Source organism: Trachypithecus francoisi, unplaced genomic scaffold (assembly GCF_009764315.1).
Source record: "Trachypithecus francoisi isolate TF-2019V2 unplaced genomic scaffold, Tfra_2.0 Contig01714, whole genome shotgun sequence".
In the NCBI taxonomy this organism is placed as follows: domain Eukaryota; kingdom Metazoa; phylum Chordata; class Mammalia; order Primates; family Cercopithecidae; genus Trachypithecus; species Trachypithecus francoisi.
The window spans coordinates 738,792-764,341 of record NW_022681451.1 but is presented as its reverse complement, the minus strand read 5'-3'; the positions used below and the strand labels follow the sequence as shown (position 1 = coordinate 764,341).

Sequence of the window (25,550 nt, the reverse complement as noted above, 5' to 3'; positions counted from 1 at the left end):
TAGGTGATAGTTATGAAGAATATTAGATATCCTAGAAAGAGTGTAATGGAGTTGTTTGTACTGTCAAAGGGAAAGTTCAATTTAGACATGAAGGACTGTTATAATACTTACAGGTGTGTTGGATGCCACCCGTACTTGCTCATTAAAACAGTGATTATCATCAGGTTTAATGAGCAGTGGAAAAATAGCTCCAGTCAACTAGGTTATGAGCAGTCGATTGAGTGTCTGTAATCGCATTGGCCATTGCATTATGCACGGATGTCCTGCAACTGAAGTATGTTGCAATGCATAGGAAGTCAACATTAAAAAAAAAAACAAAAAAAAACCTCCATCATCTTTGCTTCTACACAAGTACCTCTGAAAGTGGATAAATAATCAATGCAAAAACTGCCTGTTGATCCATATGAAAGGACACCGCCTACCGAGACTGGCTGGTGGGGCACTGAGACATGACACGTATACATCCTACAGTATCCATCACAGTAACTTACAAAGGGCTCCTTTTTTTTTTTTTTTTTTTGAGACAGAATCTTGCTCTGTCGCCCAGGCTGGAGTGCAGTGGTGTGATCTCGACTCACTGCAATGTTCACCTCCCAGGTTCACGCCCGCCACCACGCCCAGCTAATTTTTTGTATTCTTAGTAGAGACGGGGTTTCACCTTGTTAGCCAGGATGGTCTCGATCTCCTGACCTCGTGATCCGCCCGCCTCAGCCTCCCAAACTGCTGGGATTACAGGCCTGAGCCACCGCGCCCGGTCTTATAAACACTCAAAGTATGTTCAGTCTTCACGATTTTTAATAACAAGAAGAGAGTAATGCTTTATATAATCAGCGAGAAATGGAGAACTCAAATACCCTTTCTTAAGATCCAGATTTAGCAGCAAGTGGTTTTTCTTCAGTTTCTTACTGAACAAGAAAGCTCGTTGAAATGATTTTTGTTTTGTCTTGTTTTGGACAGAGTCTCCCTGTCTCGCCCAGGCTGGAGTGCGGTGGCGCCATCTCGGCTGACGGCCACGTCCGCCTCCCAGGCTCAGATGGTTTTCTCACAGCTCAGCCTCGCAACTAGCTGGGACCACAGGTGTGCTTTACCACACCCAGCTACTCTTTTGTGTTTTTTGTAGCGATAAGGTCTTACTCTACTGCCCAGGCTGGTCTCGAACTCCTGCAGTCAAGGGACCTGCCTGCCTTCGTCTCCCTAAGCGCTCAGATGACATGCGTCAGCCGCCACGCCCGGCCTGATGCCAACGATTTTTGTCAGTCCTTAGGGTTTCACTTACAAACCTTACTGGATGTGTTTTCCTGTGTGTCTGCTTTCATGCTTTCCCATTTCTGGTGTGGATATGTCTTCATCCCTAACCCCCACCCTGGGACTCTCTCCTGAAACTCCATGCCCATCTTGGATTTATTTCTTCACCTCCCGTAGAGAAATGTATTGACTTTCCCCCTGCCCCCACACCATATTTTTAAACAATCTTAGTTGTCTCTTCTCCACGCACGCTACTGTGTGAAACCGTAATTACAGAACCAACCCCTCCATTTACTTTGGAAAAATCTGCCTTTGGAGGATGCATTTTTCTGCTTTTTCCAGTAACCATACCTCTTACCCATCAATCAGATCCTGGAGATCCAGAACCAAATGCTTGTAGGTGATATTTAAAAGACGCTCATGCCAGCAGGAAAGCCAGTCTTTGCTTCTCTGCACTTAATAACTTCCTGTTTCCTGGACTCTCCTCTTCCCCCGGGGTGAGGAGATTGGAGAACTTTGCCTTAAAAAGGTATCTGGACAGTAATTGGGGATTTGCAGTTTATCTTGGATCAAAGAGGGGACTTGAGCTCTGAACGACGCAATTTCCTTGTCTTAATTCTTCCAGTCTCTTAAATTTCTTTCTTTCTTTATTTTTTATTATTTTTAAAATTTTTTTTATTTTTTTGAGACAGAGTTTTCCTCTTGTCATCCAGGCTGGAGTGCAGTGGCACAGTCTCAGCTCACTGCAACCTCCACTTCCCGGGTTCAAGCGATTCTCCTGCCTCCGCCTCCAGAGTAGCTGGGACTACAGGCACCCACCCCCACACCCGGCTAATTTTTGTATTTTCAGTAGAGACGGGGTTTCAGCATGTTGGCCAGGCTGGTCTCGAACTTGTGACCTCAGGTGATCCACCCACCTCAGCATCCCAGAGTGCTGGGATTACAAGTGTGAGCCACCACACCTGGCCAATTCTTCCAGTCTCTTTATTAGGTAGTCAGCATTTTGCAGTCCCCTCCTACCCCACCCCAACCCGCCAAAAGTTATGTTTCGATTGTTCATTATTTTGCAGAGTCTCCATGGCTGAGGAATCCCTTGTCACCCTTTGCTGACCTGCCCTTATTTGTTTCTAAGGCAGTAGACCTGAGGTTTGGTTTCCAGCAGAAAATAAAATCGGATAGACCGCAGGCCTGTTTGAAATGCTTGTTCCCTGGTGCCATAAATAAATAGCACTTGAACATAAATTTCATTTCCTCAGCAAGGCCATTTTTATACTTTCTGCAGGAAGGGTACACTCGATAGCAGTTTGACCGTGAGAGCACACCGAACAAAGGAGACAGAGAGTACACCGAACAAAGGAGACAGGCTCATTTATAACCGGACACGTCCACCCTACGCTGTGTTCCATTTCCGTGGACTGGAACGGGCCCTCCCATTCTGTATTTGTGCCGCTCAGCCAGCAACTTAGAACTTTTTAAAAGAGGCAAAGGCAGAGGAGAACAAAGGAAGGCGGAAGTCACTTGTGGAATGGTGGGAAAAGTAAAAACAGACCCAAATAAGGAAGAGGAACAAGCTCTGACCTCATGCTTGCTTGGACCGGGCTAAGCATGCCAGGGCAGATATTTAGGCTACATTGTGGGAGCTCAGAACATAAACTACATGGATTTCTTTATTACGGCTAGCAGATAGTTACGAACGTTAGTGCAGGTCTTTGAATACATTTGGCTTCTCAGAGAAGTTCCTCTGTATTCCTAATTAGGTGGAGAGGAAAGTCTTTGAAGAGAAACCTTTATTTTTTACAGGCCCAATGTCAGATTGTGGCGTGCAGCTTTCTGCTACCCATGGCTGCCTGATGAGACAGCGGCTGGAGGCAGAACGGAGTCCCTGGAGGGGTTCAATGAGGGCGTCACTGCTCCTCGTGCAAGCAATTCACAGATGCCTTTTGGACAACGGCGAGGGACATCTCAGAAAATCTCCGCTCAGGTTGCGATTCCCCCGGGGCGAGCTTCCCGAGCCATGTGACCCCTGTGTCTCTGGTTACGTGAAGATGGGAGCATTGCTGCGTTGCTAACATCACAGTGCTGGGGCTCAGAAAACGATCCCCTAAATGTTTCAGAGGCATTGGGACCAGAGCAACTTTGCCATCTTGAATAAGGGCTGGGTAAGATGAGGCTGAGACCGGCTGGGCTGCCTTCCCTGGAGGTGGGTGAGGCCATTCCAAGTCACAGGATGGCAGAGGAGGTCAGCACAAGACACAGGTCACAGAGACCCTCCGCCAAAACCAAGATGGCCATGGGAGTGACCTCTGGGCACCCTCTCTGGTCATGATACGCTAATTCGAATGCATTGGCTGCTAGGAAACAGTGTGCAGATGCCACGACGTGGTCTGAAAGTGGGGATGGTCCTTCAGCTCCGGGAATTGTGACTCCTTTCCTAGAAAACTCATGAGGAATCCACCCCTTGTTTCCTGTATCATCAAGAAATAACCATAAAAATGGGCCACCAGCAGCTCTCGGGGCTGCTCTGGCTCTGGAGGACACATTCTTTATTCCTCTACTTTCCCAGTAAACTTGCTTTCACTTTACTCTATGGACCCACCCGGAGTTCTTTCTCACCAGATCCAAGAACCCTTTCAAATTCCTGAAGGGATGAGGTGAGGTGCCCACCTCCGCCTCCCAAAGTCCTGCTGGGATTACAGATGGGACCCACTGCACCCAGCCAGAAAAGACTTTTTCAATCAATTTTTAATTCTTTTTTTTTTTTTTGAGACGGAGTCTCACTCTGTTGCCCAGGCTAGAGTACAGTGGCGCAATCTTGGCTCGCTGCAGTCTCCGCCTCCTGGGTTCAAGGGATTCTCCTGCCTCAGCCTCCCGAGTAGCTGGGACTACAGGCATGCGCCACCACTCCCTGGCTAATTTTTTGTATTTTTAGTAGAGATGGGGTTTCACCGCGTTAGTCAGGATGCTCTCGATCTCCTGACCTCACGATCCGCCCGTCTCGAGCTCCCAAGTCCTGGCATTACAGACATGAGCCACCGTTCCCACCCCAAGGTTTAATTTCTTAATATCAATTTCAAGCAGTGGTTTTAGTAAAAGATATTCATAGGCCAGGTGCGGTGGCTCACGCCTGTGATCCCAGCACTTTGGGAGGCCATGATGGGCGGTTCACTTGAAGTCAGGAGTTTGAGACTGGCCTGGCCAACACAGTGAAACCCCAGCTATACTGGAAATACAAAAATTAGCTGGGCATGGTGTTGGGCACCTGTATTCCCAGCTACTCAGGAGGCTGAGGCAGGAGAATCACTTGAACCCGGGAGGCGGAGGTTGCAGTGAGCCAAGATCGTGCCACTGCACTCCAGCCTGGGCTACAGAACAAGACTCTGTCTCAAAACAAACAAACAAACAAACAAAAAGGGCCGGGTGTGGTGTCTCACGCCTGTAATCTCAGCACTTTGGGAGGCTGAGGCCGGGGGATCACGAAGTCAGGAGATTGAGACCATCCCAGGTAACACGGTGAAACCCCGTCTGTACCAAAAATAAAAATAAAAACATTAGCTGCACGCGGTGGGCACCTGCAGTCCCAGCTACTCGGGAGGCTGAGGCAGGAGAATGGCGTGAACCCGGGAGGTGGAGGTTGCAGTGAGCCAAGATCATGCCACTGCACTCCAGCCTGGGCGACAGAGCAAGACTCTGTCTCAACAAAAAAACAAAATAAAAAAAAAAGAGATTTATGATTTTAAAGATTGAGTTACATGTTGTGAAGTTGCCCTCCCAAAAGGTGTGTACAAATGTACGTGCACGCCCTTCCTTTGGGTGTCTGGCCAGTTCTCCCCGTGTTCTTCCCAGTGGAAATGATGGCTTCTCGGAATGTTAGATGAATAGGAGAAAAGGCATACAACGTTTACTCAGTGTACACATACGTGCTTTCATCTTCTTGGTTTTCTTCTATGTGTTTGCCTTGGGAAAGCATTCTCATTTTCCTTCTCCAGATCTTCTCCAGAGTTTCGCTCTGTCGCCCAGGCTGGAGTGCAGGGTGCCATCTCGGCTCACTGCAACCTCTGCCTCCCAGGTTCAAGCAATTCTCCTGCCTCAGCCTCCCGAGTAGCTGGGATGACAGGCACATGCCACCATGCCTGGCTAATTTTTAAATTTTTTCTTAGTAGAGACAGGGTTTTGCCATGTTGGCCAGCCTGGTCTTAAACTCCTGACCTTGTGATCCACCCGTCTTGGCCTCCCAAAGTGCTGGGATTACAGGCGCGAGCCACTGCGTCCAGCCACAGCTTGGTTTTATACATTTTAGGGAGACATGAGACATCAATCAATATATGTAAGAACTACGTTGGGGTGGGTGCGGTGGTTCACACCTGTCATCCCAGCACTTTGGGAGGCTGAGGCAGGTGGATCACCTGAGGTCAGGAGATCGAGACCAGCCTGGCCAACATGGTGAAACCCCATCCTCACTAAAAATACAACAAGTTAGCTGGGCATGGTGGCAGGCTCCGGTAATCCCAGGTACTCGGGAGGCTGAGGCAGGAGGATGGCTTGAACCCAGGAGGCAGAGGTTGCAGTGAGCCGAGATTGTGCCACTGCACTCCAACCTGGGTAACAAGAGCAAAACTCCATCTCAAATATAAAGAAGAAGAAGTAGAGTCCTTGACAGGTGGGGACAACTGGAAACAGGGAGGGGGCTTCCAGGTCACAGGTGGGTGAGACCCAGGTGGTTGCATTCTTTTGGATTTCTGATGAACCTTCCCAGAGGAGGGGATCAGATATGCATCTGTCGCAGTGAGCACAGGCATGACTTTGAATAGAATGAAAGGCAGGTTTGCCTTCAGCAGGTTCCCGCTGGACTTTTCCTTTGAGCTTCCTGATTTTGGAGGGCCAAGATAGTTTCCTTTCGCAGCTTCCATCAGGATACACATACCGTGTGGTTAATTCAGAAAATTAGGCCGGGCGCGGTGGCTCAAGCCTGTCATCCCAGCACTTTGGGAGGCCGAGGCGGGCGGATCACGAGGTCAGGAGATCGAGACATCCTGGCTAACACAGTGAAACCCCGCCTCTACTAAAAATACAGAAAATTAGCCGGGCGTGGTAGTGGGTGCCTGTAGTCCCAGCTACTCGGGAGGCTGAGGCAGGAGAATGACTTGAACTCGGGAGGCGGAGCTTGCAGTGAGCCGAGATTGTGCCACTGCACTCCAGCCTGGGCGACAGAGCGAGCCTATGTCTCAAAAAAAAAAAAAAAAAGAATATATATCTGAAAGAAGCAGTGAACCTTCATCCACCTTGAAATATTGTTACAATAATTGTGTAGCAAATCGATCGCCTCTGGGCATCTTCGGAGCCCAGCGGAAAGGACATTATTGCTCAAATACCTCTCTTTGTCTTATTTAAAAGAACTATGAGGCCAATTCTATGGCCAATGATCTATTCCTAACATTAAATTCTAAAAGGAGTCTGTGGCGGTTGTGTGCCTTCAAGGGACATTATGTAACGACACAAATAACATCTCTTTAAAAAGTGTTTCTAAGGCATCAAGAGAAAAAGTAGAACATATTTACAGGAGCAAAGCTGGAAACATCCAGTTTTCTCTGTTTCTGATGATTGAGGTTACCAGAGAGAGAGAGAGAGGCACGTTTCTCACTTCACCATGGTTATCCGATCGATTTTTATCACTCTGTCCTGTGATACTAAAACATTTCTCTAAACTACTTGAACCAAGGTGCAAAGAGTTTAACGCATGCTTTGGACACTACAGAGCTTGCAATAGATGTGAGGAAAATTCTTGATAGCTTGGTAAGTTTGCCAAATTGCTCTTACGGATGTCTTTTATGATTTGAGACTCAAGAAGACCACATGTGGCCAGGCGCAGTGGCTCACGCTTGTCATCCCAGCACTTTGGGAGGCCGAGGCGGGTGGATCACCCGAGATCAGGAGTTCAAGACCAGCCTGGCCAACATGGTGAAACCCCATCTCTACTAAAAATACAAAAATTAGCCGGGTGTGGTGACAGGAGCCTATAACCCCTGCTACTCTGGAGGCTGAGGCACGAGATTCGCTTGAACCCGGGAGGCGGAGGTTGTGCCACTGTACTCCAGCCTGGGTGATAGAGTGAAAATCTGTCTCAAAACAAACAAACAAACAACAAACAAAGCAAGACCACATGGAAAGCCAGGTGCAGTGGCTCCTGCCTGTAATCCCAGCACTTTGGGAGGCTGAAGCAGGTGGATAACTTGGGGTCAGGAGTTCGACACCAGCCTGGCCAGCATGGTAAAACTCCGGTCTTTACTGAAAATACAAAAAATTAGCAGAGTGTGGTGGCAGGTGCCTGTAGTCCCAGCTACTGGGGAGGCTGAGGCAGGAGAATCGCTTGAACTGGACAGGTGTAGGTTGCAGTGAGCCGAGATTGCACCACTGCACTCCAGCCTGGGCGACAGAGACTCTGTCTCAAAATACATAAAAATAAAAAATTAGTAACATAATTTAACGTGTCTGACCCCAGTACAATTAAGGGATGAGTTTGTAATAAAAAGGTGAACTAGAACCATCCACAGGCATTGGAAAAGTGGCCAAGAGATGGCATGATCACCCATGGGTCCAGGGGAGGTGGCTGCCTGTAGACACGGCCGCTGGTACAGATGCTGCGCGGATGAGGCACTTAGGTGGGAATGCCGTCAGCCTCTTACACCTTCTCCTGCTTGCCCTGCAGTGCCTGCTACTCAGCCCACGCGGCGTACGCCCAGAGCAAGCTGGCCCTTGTCCTGTTCACGTACCACCTCCAGCGGCTGCTGGCGGCCGAGGGAAGCCACGTGACCGCCAACGTGGTGGACCCTGGCGTGGTCAACACGGACCTCTACCGGCATGTGTTCTGGGGCACCCGCCTGGTGAAGAAGCTTTTCAGCTGGTTGCTTTTCAAGGTAAGCCCCTTCTGCTTCCCTGATTCATGGCTACACGTGAAGATGCTACGGGAAAAGCGTTCCCAGTGCGGACCCCAAGGGGAGGGTTCTTGGATCTCTTGCAAGAAAGAATTCAGGAGGAGTCTGCGGTGCAAAGCGAAAAAGCACGTTCATTAAGAAAGTAGAGGAATAAAGAATGGGTGCTGCGTAGACAGAGCAGCCCTGAGGGTTGCTTGTTGCCCATTTTTGTGGTTATTTCTTGATGATATGCTAAACAAGGGATGGATTATGCATGCCTCCCCTTTTTAGACCATACAGGGTAGCTTTCTGATGTTGCCGTGGCCTTTGTAAGTGTCACGGTGCCGGTGGGAGTGTAGCAGTGAGGACAGCCAGAGGCCACGCTCGTCTCCATTTTGCTTTTTGTGGGTTCTGGCCGACTTCTTTACTGCAGCCTGTTGTATCAGCAAGGTCTTTATGACCTGTACGTTGTACCAACCTCTTATCTCATCCCGTGACTTAGAATGCCTTCACCATCGGGGAACGCAGCCCAGTAGTTCTCCGCCTCATGTCACCCCGCCCCTGTTCAAGATGGAGTCACTCTGGTTCACACACCTCTGACACAACCACTTCCAGGCCGCGTGTGCGCTGGTGGGTGCTCGCATTCGGTGTTGTATTTGTACCTTCTCACCCCAAAGCCTTGGTTGCCTGCGAGCTCGGTGGGTGACACTGTGTCGCTGTGTAGTGTCCATAACTGGATCTTCTTAGGAGCTGGAGCCCCTTTGGGGATGCTGTGGTAGGGAAGGGAAAGGCCGAGGGAAAAACATCCCCCTTTGCCTTTTGAAGGTTTGCTGAAAAATCAACCCCCAAAATACAGTTTCCCTTATTGAAAGATGAATAAAGGAAACGACAGGCAACTGTATTCTCTCACATGGAGGAGAATGTCTGAGGTACTGCCCCGTCGCAGAAGGGGGTACACATGCTTTTGTCTTCTTCTTCTTAGGGGAATTGGGGGGGAATTTAGGGAACAGCAAATGATTTTTAAGGGAAGTCAATGGGTTTGAACATGTACTGTGGTCCAAAAACAGATAATGTTTTTTGTTGTTGTTGTTTGCTTGCTTGTTTTTTTTGAGATGGAGTTTCGCGCTTTGTTGCCCAGACTGGAGTGCAGCGGCGCGACCTCAGCCCAGTGAAACCTCCACCTCCCGGGTTCAAGCGATTCTCCTGCCTCAGCCTCTGGAGTAGCTGGGATGACAGGCATCCGCCACCACACCTGGCTAATTTTGTATCTTTAGTAGAGACGGGGTTTCGCCATGTTGGCCAGGCTGGTCTTGAACTCCTGACCTCAGGTGATCTGCCCGCCTTGGCCTCCCAAAGTGCTGGGATGACAGGCGTGAGCCACCGCGCCCGGCTTCAGATAATGGTTTAGGATGAGTCTGTCCAGGGACAGAGGCTGTTGAGCCCGCAGAACAGACAGTGGTTTATGAGAATTCTCTGCAGGGCTGTTGACAGACGTCAGTCTTTCCTCCCGCGATGTGGGTTCGGAAACTCAGGGAAGGGGCCACTCGTCATTTTTCCTTCTTTGGCGGGTCCGGACTTCAGGGAATTTCAGAGAACAACTTCATCCTGTGCATCGGGAGACACAGAGGACCCAGGACGGGGAGGTCAGGGAGATCTTGAGGCGTCTTCAGTTCCGCACCATACTTTGGGGTATTGGTTTTTCACATCCAGCAACTGAATGGTCCCACATTTCTGCAGTGATCTGTGTTGTGACGATGCGTTATCTTCTTAAGCACTGCAGGATTTCATGCCCCAGCCATTCCCCTGAGGTTTTTTCTTTGTTTGTTTGTTTGAGATGGAGTCTCGCTCTGTCGCCCAGGCTGGAGTGCCATGGTACGATCTCGGCTCACTGCAACCTCCGCCTCCCCGGCTCAAGCCATTCTCCTGCCTCAGCCTCCTAAGTAGCTGGGACTACAAGTGTGCACCACCACGCCTGGCTAGTTTTTGTATTTTTAGTAAAGACAGGGTTTTACCACGTTGGCCAGGCGGGTCTCGAACTCCTGCCCTGCCTCAAGTAATCTGCCTGCTTTGGTCTCCCAACGTGCTGGGATGACAGAAGTGAGCCACTGTGCCTGTCCCCCTTGAGGTCTTTTGCAGTGATATGTATCTGGGAGCTTTAGATTTACTTTCTTTCCTATCTGTCTCAAGTTGGGATTCTAAAGCTTTAATAATTTGTTTACAGAACAAAGAAAGAACCTCGAGAAGCTTTTCTGTTTTTCCCATGACCTTGCAGAATCGTGTAATTAGCATGTTTAAAAGCATCTGCTTTTGAAACGCTGCCACGATTCGCCTTCAAAACCGCGTGGGTGGAGGCATTTTCAGAAGAGTGATTCTAACTCAGCTTTCAGAATTCCTTGGGCATCTATTGCTTTGTTGAAGTTTTCTACCTCTTTCTGAGCCAGTTTAGACAGCTTTTCCCTTTAGATAATTGTCTGTTTCGTCAAGTTTTGGAATTAATGCTTGGTTTCAAATTTCCTTTTCTCCCTGTTGGACTCCTGGCATTGCTCTTGATTTCATCGGAAAGTCTCTCATGAAACGAGCTGCCCGCCCCCAACGCAGACGTTTTCAGGGAATTAATTCCTTCCCTTATTTTGCAGTTTGCTTTCTTATCAATTGTTCTTCAAACCTCTAATTCCTCAAGCAATGGAATTTTTTTTTCTTTTACCTTTTTTTTTTTTTTTTTTTTGAGACAGAATCTCGCTGTGTCACCAGGCTGGAGTGCAGTGGCGTGATTTCAGCTCACTGCAACCTCCGCCTCCCGGGTTCAAGTGATTCTCCTGCCTCAGCCTCCCGAGTAGCTGGGATTACAGGTGCCCACCACCATGCCTGGCTAAGTGTTGTATTTTTAGTAGGGATGGGGTTGCACCATGTTGCCCAGGCTGATCTTGAACTCCTGACCTCAGCTGATCCACCCCCCTCGGCCTCCCACAGTGCTGGGATGACAGTTGTGAGCCACTGCGCCCAACTGTACCGCCCTTATTTTGCAGTTTGCTTTCTTACCCGTTGTTCTTCGCATCTCGAGTTCCTCAAGCAAAGGAATTTCAAAATATTAGTTATTGTATTAAGCACTAAGTTTTCAGTAGCAAGGCACCACAATCTGGATACATTCCATGCTTATAAAACCCCCATGAATCCCTCAGAGTGACTTCGGTATCCAAGGAGAGCATTTGCTGTTTTTCTCTTTTTAAATTTTTTTTTTTTTTCTTTTTTTGAGACGGAGTCTGGCTCTGTGGCCCAGGCTGGAGTGCAGTGGCGCGATCTCGGCTCCCTGCAAGCTCCGCCTCCCGGGTTCACACCATTCTCCTGCCTCAGCCTCCCGAGTAGCTGGGACCACAGGTGCACCCGCCACCACGCCTGGCTAATTTTGTGTGTGTGTGTGTATTTTTAGTAGAGACGGGGTTTCACCGTGTTAGCCAGGACGGTCTCGATCTACTGACCTCGTGATCCGCCCTCCTCGGCCTCCCAGAGTGCTGGGATTACAGGCGTGAGCCACCGCGCCTGGCCTCTTTTAAATTTTTTAGTGACCAGGTCTTGCTCTGTGCAGTGCATTTTTTTTTTTTGTAGAGACGGCATGTTGCTGGTCGCCCAGGTGGTCTTGTGCGCTGGGATTATGACATGATGCCTGGCGGCAGCCTTGAAATCCTGGCCTCAGGTGATTCTCCCACCTCTGCCTCCCAAAGTGCTGGGATGACAGGCATGAGCCACCATGGCTGGCCTTGATCTTTTTTTTTTTTTCCTAAATATTTAACAAGCAAAGTGGAACTTTAGCCACATGAATCATTCTTTAATCCTTTGATCATCATCTGCAAATTTCGATTAAAAATAACCACGGGGCATTGCTTGAGTCACACTGCCTTTATATAAGAGACAACATTATGGAGACTTGAAAATTAGAGAGTAGAAGAATATGCATTAGCCTGGAAATGAAACTAAAATAATCTAAGAATGTTAAAGAAAAGGCTATCCAGCAGCAGTAGCTTGATGCTGTCTTTGTAATGCTAATTCTGTATTGCTGTGTATGCATTATTTACTAGTGTGTATGCGTGCATGCATTGTATATTAAGACTTGGAAGATCAGCTGGGTGCCGTGGCTCATGCCTGTCATCCCGGCACTTTGGGAGGCCAAGGTGGGCGGATTACTTGAGGTCAAAAGCTCAAGACCAGCCTGGCAAACGTGGTGAAACACCATCTCTATTAAAAAATACCAAAAAAATGAGCCAAGCCTGGTGGTGCATGCCTGTCATCCCAGCTACTCGGGAGGCTGAGGCAGGAGCATCGCTTGAACCCGGGAGCAGGAGGTTGCAGGGAGCCAAGACCACACCACTGCACTCCAGCCTGGATGACAAGAGCGAAACTCCACCTCAAAAAAAAAGAGAAAAAAGGAAGTGACTCCAGGTGGAAGCACCAGGGACTTCACCCCTTCCCTCCAACGTGCAAGCCTCGGCCCTGGCTGTTCCGAGGTTGTTCCCTTCTGCACACGTGTCCTTCCCCCAGGGATCCCGTCCCTCTCCTTCGCCTCATTCAGGCCTGTGCCAAAACCTCCAAAGACAGGGCTTCGCTGGGGTGCTTGCTTTTCCCTTCACAAGCCTTTGTTTATCTTAATGGCTCATCTCACCAACTGGCTTACGTATGTATGGATTCCCTTATTTATTGTAAACTGAAGGAGTACAGGTACAGATTTCTTTATTTTTTTGAGATGCTCTATTGCCTGGGCTGGAGTGCAGTGGCACGATTTTGGCTCCCTGCAACCCCTGCCTCCCGGGTTCAAGCGATTCTCCTGCCTCAGCCTCCCGAGTCGCTGGGATTACAGGCATGTCCCACCATGCCCAGCTAATTTTTTATATTTTTAATAGAGACAGAGTTTCACCATGTTGGCCAGGATGGTCTTGATCGCTTGACGTCGTGATCTGCCCACCTTGGCCTCCCAAAGTGCTGGGATGACAGGCCTGAGCCACTGTGCCCTGCCTGGCCTGGCTTATGTATTTACTGATTGGCTCATTTATTATACATTCAGGGAATACAGGTGCAGATTTCTTGCATGGAGACATTGTACAGCGGAAGTCCGGGTTTCTAGTGAACCCATCACCCCAGCAGTGAATGCTATATCCGCAGGTGATTTTTTTTCATCCTCCGCCTCCTGCCAACCTCTCACCTTTCAAGGTCCTCATTGTCAATCCATTCTCTGTGTCCGTGTAGACCCCACTGGTGAAGTCTCACTTGAAAGTCAGACAAGTGAGAACATGGCGGGATGGGCATTTGACTTTCGGTATCTGAATACTTTGTGAGGACAGCGGCCTCCTTCTCAAACTGAAGCTCTGTTTCCACTAAAATACAACTTGCAATTTCCCTGCTGTTCCTCACTCCTAGCAGCACCATTCTGCTTTCTGTCTTGATGAGTCTGACTACTCAAGGGACCTTAGAAAGTGGAAACAGGCCGAGTGTGGTGGCTCACGCCTGTAATCCCAGCACTTTGGAAGACGGAGGCGGGTGGATCACCTGAGGTCACAAGTGCAAGACCAGCCTGACCAATATGGTAAAACCCTGTCTCGACTAAAAAATACAAAAATGAGCTCAGCGTGATGGCATACGCCTGTAGTCCCAGCTACTCAGGAGGCTGAGGCAGGAGAATTGCTTGAACCCAGGAGGTGAAGGCTGCAGTGAGCCGAGATCACACCACTGCACTCCAGCCTGGGCGACAGAGCGAGACTCTGTCTCAAAAAATAAAAAGTAAAATAATAAAATGAAAAGTGGAAACACGCAGTATTTGTCCACGTCACTGCAAAAGACATGATTTCCTTCTTTGATATGACTGCATCATATTCCACAGTGTGTATATATACTATACTATACTTTTTTTTTTATCTTAGCCTGTCCTCTGCTGACAGACACTTAGGGTGATTGCGTATCTTGGCTGTTCTGAATACTGCTGCAGAAAACCTACAACAGCTGTGTGCGTGGATCAGGGCTCTGTGCCTGGATCAGGACTATGCACGTGGATCAGGGCTCTGTGCCTGGATCACGACTATGTGCGTGGATCAGGGCTCTGTGCCTGGAAGGCAGGGAGGGAGGTGCTGAATGCATGTGTGTGGGTCTAGCTTGTGTGCATGGATCAGGGCTGTGTGCATGGATCAGGGCTGTGTGCATGGATGAAGGTAGGGAGGCAGATGTTGAATGCATGTGTGTGGAGCCAGCTGTGTGCATGGATCAGGGCTGCATGCGTGGATCAGGGCTGTGTGCGTGGATCAGGGCTGTGTGCGTGGATCAGGGCTGTGTGCATGGATGAAGGTAGGGAGGCAGATGCTGAATGCATGTGTATGGAGCCAGCTGTGTGCATGGATCAGGGCTGCATGCGTGGATCAGGGCTGTGTGCCTGGATCAGGGCTGCATGCGTGGATCAGGGCTGTGTGCGTGGATCAGGGCTGTGTGCGTGGATCAGGGCTGTGTGCATGGATGAAGGTAGGCAGGCAGATGGTGAATGCATGCGTATGGAGCCAGCTGTGTGCATGGGTGAAGGCAGGGACGGAGATGCTGAATGCACGTGCATGGACTCAGCTGTGTGTGTGGATCAGGGCTCATCATACCAAAGCAGAGAAAGAAGGGAGATGATGAGGGAGGGGTCTCTGGAAGAATCAGCCTGTGGCTATTTCCTGCAACAGCTCGCTTCTCCTCTCCTTCCCTGCTATGCCTCTCATTTTTCTAATTTGTTAATTCTGGATGATAATATCACAGAATATTGTTGTGAACATTGCTGACAGAATATGTGGGAAACCATTTTCTCAACTGTAAAGCGCTGTGTAATTATGTAATTAGGAGCCATTCACTCCTCTCTGACTATATTGCTTGTGGCTCTATTTAGTACCCTTGAAACTCCATCTTCTCTTCTATTTTGTGTGTGTTTCATTTTTTTTTTTTTCCTGCACGTATGTCTCACCCTCCACCCACTGCCCATGCCTACTGGACGCTCCCAGGCAGCAGGGGTTATCTCTAAAGCTGTCTTCCTTTGCCCCAAGAGCTGGCAAAATATGGGTGAGCATTTAATAGACCTTCATTGGACTGGATGAAGTTGAAGTGGCTTGTGTAGCTTGCAGCTCCAACAGTCTCGAGGACTGAAGAGGGGCTTTATGCAGATTTTACTATGAATGTGGCTGTGCACCATCTCCCCTGCCCCCCCGCCTCCCGGCAGACATCTGGGACTTCAAAGACTCCCTTGTGTGTGTTAAAAGAGAACACACTGCGTTCTTGGGTTTGGGTTCACATTTATACGTCTTCTGTCATCTTGCCAGTCTCTAAAGATTGTCATTTTTTTAAAAAAGCTGTAGATAAAACGGAATGTGTTACTTAAGCCACAGGGAGCATGATTTACAGGACCGTGTTGTGTATTCAGAAGGCAACTTTCATTTCCCTGCACAAGGCGCCACCAAGGAAGGCCACTTCATCATTCTGAGAATGTGTGGAAGACAGCGCCTGTCAGCCACAGCTGCACAGGGGCAGATCATTAAATTCTGCCACGAAGCCGCAGTTCCTTGCTCTATACAGGAGGTCGGCCAGATAGGGCGTGTTTTAGTCTTTGTCGGCCACCTCTAGTCTCTTTGGCTTCCTTCCTTCCTTCCTTCCTTCCTTCCTTCCTTCCTTCCTTCCTTCCTCCCTCCCTCCCTCCCTTCCTTCCTTCCCTCCTTCCCCCCTTCCCTCCCTTCCTCCCTCCCTCGCTCCCTCCCTCCCCCCTCCCTCCCTCCCTTCCTTCCTTCCTTCCTTCCTCCCTCCCTCCCTTCCTCCCTCCCTCCCTCCCTCCCTTCCTTCCTTCCTTCCTTCCTTCCTTCTTCCTTCCTTCCCTCCTTCCCTCCTTCCCTCCCTCCTCCCTCCCTCCCTCCCTCCCTTCCTTCCTTCCTTCCTTCCTCCTTCCTTCCTTCCTTCCCTCCTTCCCTCCTTCCCTCCTTCCCTCCCTCCCTCCCTCCCTTCCTTCCTTCCTTCCTTCCTTCCTCCTTCCATTCTTAGGTAGTAGCCTGTACAGAAAGAGGTCCAGGCTGAATTTCACCCATGGTGTACAGTTTGCCGAGCTGCATAAGCAGCCAGAATGAGTGGGGTTCCCTGCGTGGTCTCTGAGCTCAGCAGCCTCTGGGAGCTGGTTAGAAATGCAGTCTTGGGTCAGGCACGGTGGCTCATGCCTGTCATCCCAGCACTTTTGGAGGCAGACGCAGGTGAATCATGACGTCAGGAGTTCGAAACCAGCCTGGCCAACTTGGTGAAATCCCATCTCTACTAAAAATACAAAAAATTAGCTGGGCGTAGTGGCGGGCGCCTGTAATCCCAGCTACTCGGAAGGTTGAGGCAGGAGAATTGCTTGAACTCGAGAGGCGGAGGTTGCAGCGAGCCAAGATCATGCCACTGCACTCTAGCCCTGGTGACAGAGTGAGACTCCATCTAAAAAAAAAAAAGCAGATTCTTGGGCCTCCTAATACCCGCCAAGTCAGAAATATCAGGGGTGCACTTGTTTTTACAAGCTCTCTGGCTGATTCTCTTGAGTGCGAAGCGTGAGGACCCCTACCCCAGGACTGCAGGGGATCGAGCCCCAGCTTTGGGGCTGTGGAGAGAAGAAGATATAGCTCTTGGTAATTCCATCTGAATCCTGAACGAAGTTCTGTTGCTTTAGTTGTTGTTGTTATTGTTGTTTTCAAAACAAGTGGATAAACGTTCACTCAGGAATCCCCCAGCCTCACACGAGTGAACAAGAGTGATTTCGATTCAGAGGAAGACTGAGAAAACAGAAGAGTACAGTGTGAAAATTATCTAGTTTTTTTTTAGGAAAGCCTGGCTTATACTGTAAATGGATAGTAGAGGGGGCAGAGAGGACGAGGAAGAGGAAGGGGAAGAGGAGGAAGGGAAGAGAGAGAAAAAGGAGGAAGAAGAGGAAAAGGAGAAAAAAATAAAAGGAGGAAGACGAGGAGAGGAAGAGAGAGAGGGATAGAAAGAGAAAAAGGAGGAGGAGAAGGAAGAAGTGAAGGAGGAGGAGAAGATGGAGGAGAAAAAAAGAGGGAGGAGTAAAGAGAAAAGGGAAGAAGGGGAGAAAGAAGAGGAGGAAGAGAAGGAGAGAGAAGAGGAAGGAAAAGAGAGAGAAAGAGGAAAAGAAGAGGATAAGGGGAAGAAAGAAGAGGAGGAGGAAAAAGTGGAAGAGGAGGAGAAGATGGAAGAGGAAGAAGAGGGAGAAAATGATGACAAAGAGGAGGAAGAAAGGAGGAAGAGGAAGGGAGAGAGAGGGATAGAAAAACAGCAGGAGGATAAGGGAGAAAGGAAGAGGTGGAGGAGGAGGAAGAGAAGATGAAGGCGGAGAAAAAAGAGAATAGAGAGAAAAGGCAAGAGGAGAAAAGAAGAGAAAAAAGGAAGAAGAGAAGAGAAAGGGGGAGAGAGAGATAGGGGAAAAGAAGAGGATAAGGGGAAAAAGGAAAAAGAGGAGGAGAAGATGAAGGAGGAGGAAGAAGAGAAAGAGAGAAAAGGAGAAATAAAAAAGGAGGAAGAGGAAGGGAGAGAGAGGGGGATAGAGAGAAAAACAGGAGGAGGATAAGGGGGAAAAGAGAAGGAGGAGGAAGAAGTGAAAGAGAAGGAGGAGAAGATGGAGGAGGAAGAAGAGAGGAATAGAGAGAAAAAGAGGAGAAAGAGAAAAAGGAAGAGGAAGCAAAGGAGGAAGAAGAAGGGCATAAGAGAGAGGGAGAGAAAGAGGGAGGTTCTCTCAGGCTCAGAGGTGACGCCACCTGGATCCATTCGACGTAGACACTGGAAACGCCATGGAAGTTACAGAACTGGGAAGGGTCGTTTTGTCCGAGGAGATGCCATCTCTCCTTTCCACAGTGTGTGTCTGTGATGGCCTCTCTTGGGTGGCTCTCCTGGACTCCCCAGGAACAAAGACGTCACAGGCTCTGAGGCTGCCACCCTAAAAAGAAGCAGCCTCTTTGGATGGAAAACGTATGCCCTTGAGTGGATAAATTCCCTCCTTCGGTGCAGCCTTACAAACCAGCCAGCAGTGTCTGTGCTTGCATTGACTGCAAGACCTTCCAGTGCCTCAAGCTGAGAGAAAAGCCAAGATCATTCCTGGAGCTTGGCATTTCTTCCTGGTTTCAGAATGCCCAGAGTCTCTGCCATCGAGACCGGTCAATTTTGTATTAGTCACAGTTCTCAAGAAACACAGGACCGATAGGATCTATGCATAGAGAAAGGTTTAGTTTAACTTAACTGGCTCCTGGGATTGTAGGGGCGGGGCAAGTCCAAAACTGGCAGGCTGGCTGGCAGGTTGGAGACCTGGACGAGAGTTGACATTGCAGCCTTGAGCTTAAAATCTGCAGGGCAGGGTGGAGACTCAGGCAGGATTGCCCTGGTACAGTCTGGAGTGGAATTCCTTCTTCTCTGGGAAGTGTCAGTGTTTGCTATGAAGGCCTTCTCCTGCTGAGGCGAGGCCCACCCACATTATGAAGAGTCCTCTCCTTTGCTTAAACTCAGCTGATTTGCAGATGTTTATGATATCCACAAACTACCCAGAATGGTGCTTGACCAAATGTCTGGGCACCCTAGCCCAGCCAATTAAATACATGAAATCAGTACATGAAGCCAATACAGGAAGTCAGTCATCACAGAGCCCACCTAAGACCTGTGTTACCTGACATTAAACAGCACCAGCCATCTCTTCTGCATTATCTGTCAGGTGAGTGTTTATTCCTGGTAAGAGCAGGTGTGTGTGTGTGTCTTATGGGATTGTAGTTAAACGAAGGTTTCCTTAATCCTCTCTGCTTCAGGTGGTCATTGAAGACATGAAACATCCCTGCAAGTTTAGCACAACCCACAGCTCTCACTGGGGAGTTGGCAGCATGTGTGTGCACGTACACGTGCACACTCATGCGCACACATGTGCACACGCACACACATATACATGCACACATGTACACATACATATAGATGCAAACACATGCACGCACCTGCACCCCCACATACACATTGTACACATGCACACGTGCGTAAATGCACACATTCACATACATGCAGACACATGCACACACACGCACATATACACATGTGCAAACCCAAAGACGTGTGTATCCACACATCTGTGCCCACATGCATGTGTGCACGTATGCACGAGCAAACACGCACACATGCACACATATTTATGCAAATACATGTATATTCCTATACACACGTGCATATTCACACGTGCATTCATGCACATCCACGTACGTACATATGCTCACACATATCCATATACATACAGACATGCACTTACACTCATACACATCTTCCCACAAGTACGCCGTCACATACATGCATACATAGACACACATGCACATACACACATGTGCACAGGCACAGACCCACACATGTGTGCCCACACACACATGCCCATGTGTTTCCCCAAACACACGCATGAATACACACAGGTACCCATTCACATGGACATTCATGCACGTGCACGTACATGCATATGCGTACACATATACGTACAGATATGCACATACAATCATATAATACACATCTACCCACAAGTACACACCCACCCACATACATGCACACGTGTACCTACGTCTATCTGTGCATACACACACACACGCACAGGTTGTATGACCCTATGTTTGCGTGTGAGTCAGCATCCCAGAAAACATCCAGCCCCGGGAAACCTGTTTTGCAGAACATTCCAGAAGGAGCAAACAGCAGGTACAGAGAGGCAAGAGGCAGGGGACATTGTGGCAGAAGCAGCAGGATCCCTGGGTGGCTGGAGCAGAGGTTTGGAGAGGAAGTGTGGCCTTTGTAGAATGTTCAGAACATTCTTCCAGGAAGGCGGCGGAGCCTGGGCACAGGTCTCTGAATTTCTCTTTGACCACAGCATTGCTCCGTCCCCTCTTCCACAACTTTGGGGCATGGAAACTCTCCTTGGGAAGCTCAGCTCGGAGTCTGGTTACTTGCCAGCCACTTCCCTGAGTGTGAGTTTCTGCTCTAAGATGCGGATGGTGCTGAAATAAATACACGTGCCCTCAGATCTCTCTGAGCACATCTCAGGGATCTACCGCCAGCGTCTGCATTCACATAGCGACGTTTACAGAAGGTGAACGAGCCTCTGTGTGCCTTGCAGAGAGCTGGGCGGTTTACCCCCCACGCCCTGCGAGCCTCATCCCTAGGAGACATCTCGGGTGATGCCATTCCCTGCACACAGCACAGGGGACCCACCCCAAGGACAAAGGGAAACCCTGTGTGTTTCTCTTCTGCAAAGCCCAGCACGTCTAATACAAGGGAAGTGTGGAGTTCAGAGGGAACAGCTTTGTGAAGCTCTTTGAACAGTCACAGGCAAATATCTCTGTGTGCCCGGGATGCTATCTGGAGAACAGGAGCTCTAATAAAAAGGAAATCGTGGCTTGAATGACACAAAAGGGATTTGCTATTGCAAATTCACAATGTCTGCCTTATCTTAGAAATCAGAATTCTCAGAGGCACCCCAGATATTTGGTCAAATGGGGGCAGAACCAGGATTGGTAAATGCAGCAAAGGCTCTGAGGAATAAATTCCTCCCTCCCCTCCTTCCTCTTCTCTTTTTTCCTCCAGTCCTTCCTTTTTCCTCCCTTTTTTCCTTCCTTCCTTCCTTCTTTCCTTCTTTGCTTCCTTCCTGTTTTTTCTTTTGTTTATCCTTCCATTCCTCCCTTCTTCCCTACTTTCTCCCTTTTTTCCTCCTCCCTCCTCTCTTCTCTGCTGCCTTTCTCTCTCCTTCCTTCCTTCTCTCTTTTCTTTCTTGTTCTCTGCTTCCTTCCTTTCTTACTGCCTGCCTCCCTCTCTCTCTGTGTCCCTCCTTCCTTTCCTCCTTTTTTGCTTCCTTCTTTCTTTCCTTCATTCCTTTCTCATTTCTTCCTTTCTTCTTCTATTTTTCTTTTTTTCTCCTTCTCTTTCTTCCTTCCATTGATATTTTTTTTCTTTCTCTTTCTCCTTCCCTTTCACTCAACCCTTCACTGATCTTTGAATACCCAAAACAAAGGTGCTTTGACCCAGGCCATAGCTGATGACACTGAGTTGTTCCCAGCAGGTGCAGGACTCTGTGCAGACAGGTCCGTTCCCTCCCTCCCTGCCTGGTCCTTAGCACTGCCTGGCATGTACAGATGTGGGTGAGTCACAGTTCCACGTAGGTGGGGAGTCCTCATAATCATGGTGGAAGGTAAAGGAGGAGCAAAGGCATGTCTTACATGGCGGCAGGCAACAGAGTGTGTGCAGGGGAACTGCCTTTTATGAAACCATCAGATCTTGTGAGACTTACTCATTATCATGAGACCAGCACGAGAAGACCCACTCCCATGATTCAGGAAGACCTCCCACTGACTCCCTCCCATGATACGTGAGAATTATGGGAACTACAATTTAAGATGAAATCTGGGTGGGGACACAGCCAGACCATATCAGCCTCCAAATCTCCCAGGACACTTTGGGTTTGCAAAACCTCCAGCCACCCCTAGGTGATTTCCAGACTTGGGAAGTTCTCTAGCTCCATCCATTTCTTTTTAGGCAGCAGAAAAGCAGAGACAAGTCCGTGGGAAACAACCTCAGGAGTCTGGCAGCTCTGTCCCCGCACTGGGGTCCGGCCTTCCTCTTCCCCTTGCTCGGCACCCAGAGGATGGGCTGGTGGGCACACTGGATTCTCTACCCTGCCTTTCCACATCACACTGGCTGCTGAAGTCAAGACCATGAGGCAGTGAACTGGGAGCAGGAGAATTTCTGAAGTGACTGGGTGTCACAGGCCACCCCACAGGGTCTGTCCTTTTCCTTTTGGGGTGGCGTGTGCCTGAACTCTCACCACTGCTAGGTTTTGCCACATGGCCCACGTGCGTCTCGAGCTCCTGGACTCCAGCAGTCCTCCTTCCTTAGTCTCCCAAAGCGCTGGGATGACAGGCATGAGCCACCGCAGTGCGAGGGGCACTGGTGAGAGGTGAGATCAGTTCGGGCGGATGGATCATCACTCCCAGAAAACATGACAAAGGCCGTATCTGGTCTTTATTCCTGGTTCTGGAACAAGGAGGAACTTCTAAAACTCTTGCAATTTCACAAATGCTAGCAACGTCCTGGTTGTACAATGAGGTGACTGCTGGTGCTTCCTAAATGGCTTCAGGATGGGGCTAGCCACCAGAAACACCAACCAGGTCATGAGGGAGTTGGAATTTGGGGCCCGCCTGACCTCTGGGGAAGAAAGAGGGACCGGCGGTTGAACTGGATCATGTGACCTACGACTGAATCAATCATACCTATGTTTTTACCCCAGTAAAAACTCTGGACATCAAATGTCTCAGTCTGTTTGTGTTGCTGTCACAAAACACCATAGCCTGGGCAGCCTGTAAACAACAGACATTTGTTGCTCACAGTTCTGGAGGCTGGAAGTTCAAGATCAAACCATGGCAGATTCTGTATCTGGCAGGGACCTGCTTCCTGGTTCATAGACCGTGCCCCCACATGGTGGATACGTTCACCAGATTCCCAGAAGCTTCTTACGAGAGATGACCTCCTGAAACATCTTCACTGTGACAGTAAGATGTTAAGCAGGACTGTGTTGGTTCCTGGATTATTGCATCCTAGCTCTGAAGGTTCTCAGGTCCCACAACTTATAATTCCTCTGAGAATCCTCCGTTTCTTCCATCCCTCTGACCATGAGCAAAGGCCAACTCCCACTGTAGAAAACCAGGGTGTGCTGTGTTTCAAGATGATCACCTTCCACTAGGGTAAACTCCCCAGTCTTTGAAAAACCTTTTTCTGCATCTCACGTTCCTTTTTGAACCGTCTGTTTCCATGGAGCCTGTGATCACAGCCCGTAAATGCCTGAATTCTCCGACGTAGCATGCCTTGCTGAATTGAAACGAACAATCTTTTTGATGTCCTGATGTTTCATCTAATTGCTTAATATTGTTTATTAAGTACAGAGGCCAAGCAGTCGTTCATCTGCTTCTACTCAATGAATAAGCATTTCGGTCTCATAAAGAGTGCGTGAATTAAATACGTACATCAGGGATTTTAATATGCATCTGCCTAGTGAGATGGAGTAACCTACCATTGCAATGCAACCCACTTGGGTGCGTTACTGTCAGTGCCTGTGATGAAGAAACCCAGCAGCAGAGAAGCTGTGGTTCCGATCGATCACCCCACCTTGCTTTCCGCATACATTTCTCAGTGCAGCTGATGAGTATCTTCCACCTTTCCCTGCAGCATCCATGGGAGTCTGGAGAATCCTGCTTCCTGCTCAGAAATCTGTCTCACTGTAGCCTTCTTTTCTTCTTCCACCAGACCCCCGATGAGGGAGCGTGGACTTCCATCTACGCAGCGGTCACCCCAGAGCTGGAAGGAGTTGGTGGCCGTTACCTGTACAACGAGAAAGAGACCAAGTCTCTCCACGTCACCTACAACCAGAAACTGCAGCAGCAGCTCTGGTCTGCGAGTTGTGACATGACTGGGTCCATGATGTGACCCTGTGATATCCTGCCTCAGGATACTTGCTGTCCCTAGAAACACATTGCACCTGTCAATGGCTTGTGGGTCTGTGAAGACTGCAGTGTTTGAGTTTCTCACACCCACCTGCCCACAGGGCTCTGTCCTCTAGTTTTCAGACAGCTGCCTCAACCTCTGCAGAACTTCAAGAAGCCAGAGAAACATTTCGGGGAATAATCAGCCCGGGTGGTCCTCAACCATAAACCTTGTGATTCCAAAGTGCCCAGTTATCACACGTGCCATAAATAATTACATTTTCCAACACAAATGTGCCGTTTTCCTTGCCGCGTTAAGTACGACCGAGTACAAAAGTTCCAAGAGAGATGGCCTCTTTTCAGGGGCCGCAGTATCCTCTCTGAGACGTCGTGGTGGATGAGGTCTCCTGTTTGATTTTGTTCCTGCACTCACTCATTTTTCCAGAGACCCAGCTGTGATTCACAGATGTCAGACACGGGGAGGTGTGAGCCCAGCTTGCCCCAGCCTGTAGGATCCGTTTCACGTGGCCAGCAGCAGCATCTGGTCAACCTCATTCCAGAGCGGCACAGTCACTAGTGAAGGATGCCGCTGTCAAATCTGAGAATGTAAACCGCTGAACAGCTATGGATCAAATGATAGCCCTCAAAAGATATGTTCATGCCCTAACCCTCAGAACCTATACATATGACTTTATTTGGAAAAGAATCTTTGCAGATAGAATTAAGAGTTTTCAGATGGGTCATTATGGATCATCCCAGTGAACCAAATGCCATCACGAGGGTTCTTATCAGAGACAGGTGGAGGGAGATTTGAGTATAGAAGACAAGATGTTCGTGTGATGATGCAGGCAGAGACTGGAGTGATGCGGCCACGAGCCAAGCAATGCCTGGAGCCACCAGGAGCTGGGAGAGGCAGGAAGGATCCTCCCTTACACCCCTCAGAGCAATCTCGGCCCTTCTGACATCTTGACTTTAGACTTCTCGTCCCCAGAACAGAGAATAAATCCTTCTTGTTTTAAGGCTCCGACAAATTGGTAGTTACTTGTTACCACAACCACAGGAAATGTGTACTGCTTCTGATACTTCTGAAAGCCTCACACAGCCAAAGGGTACATCCTTGGTATAGAGGATACACCACCTGGATAATCCAGATCTCATTTCAAGACCCTTTACTCCATGACACCTGCCAAGACCCTTTCTGTGAATCAGATCTCATTCACGGATCTTGGTATAGAGGCTCACTCTTACTCACCAGACAGGCAAGGAAGGCTCAATCCTTTGGCGTTAGAGAGATAGGTGTTGGGTTCTCAAATTTCCAACATGGAGAAAGGAGTCATTTGCAATGCTTTTGAGAAAGTACTGTGTAGACCCTACGAGCCTGCACTCATCACGTGTGAGGCTGATGACCACTGGTTGGCTTATTATCCATTCCCCTAAGTGACAAAATCCCACGGACTATTCAAACCCAACATCAGCTCCTGGCACGCCGGTACCTTTCAATCACAACCAGCTGCAATTCCAGGATGGAGTTCAAACTAATTGCGGGGGCGTGTGCTTCTTACATGACTGCTAGATCGTTCCCAGATGGGTAAGGTTGCCCTGATAAGCACCTTAAGTGAAAATAATAAATGTATTGTTTGGCCTCTTTAAAAAAAAATCAGTCATCCTCCGGGAATGGGTTTGTCACCACAGATGGTGATTTTCCTTGGATAACAGAATGGATAATGGATTTTCCTTGGATAACGAGGATGCCTGGATTTCTGTTGTTCCTTTACAGAAAACCAGGAATTCTATGTCATGGACCCACTAGACAAGGGACCTTCCTTGGTACAAAAGGATAAGAAATGTGGATTTGTTCCCTGGGATATTCACGTTAGATGCTCACTACATCATCGGCGTA

The 25,550-nt window shown here is 48.9% G+C and overlaps 1 protein-coding gene across 6 annotated transcripts in view; it reads left to right on the top strand.

Moving 5' to 3' along the window:
- Positions 1 to 23,943, top strand: part of DHRSX (dehydrogenase/reductase X-linked) — a 272,447-nt gene extending 248,504 nt beyond the window's left edge. For 3 of the 6 annotated variants that reach the window (XM_033199225.1, XM_033199234.1, XM_033199267.1), the window contains 3 exons: positions 3,046 to 3,243; positions 7,949 to 8,156; positions 23,475 to 23,943. In XM_033199225.1, the coding sequence (XP_033055116.1) occupies positions 3,046 to 3,243; positions 7,949 to 8,156; positions 23,475 to 23,654 (586 nt within the window). In that variant the 3' untranslated portion in view covers positions 23,655 to 23,943. The remainder of the gene's footprint in view (positions 1 to 3,045; positions 3,244 to 7,948; positions 8,157 to 23,474) is intronic. The other 3 variants (XM_033199278.1, XM_033199256.1, XM_033199245.1) reach the window with 2 other exon arrangements.
- Positions 23,944 to 25,550: the final 1,607 nt, after the last annotated feature.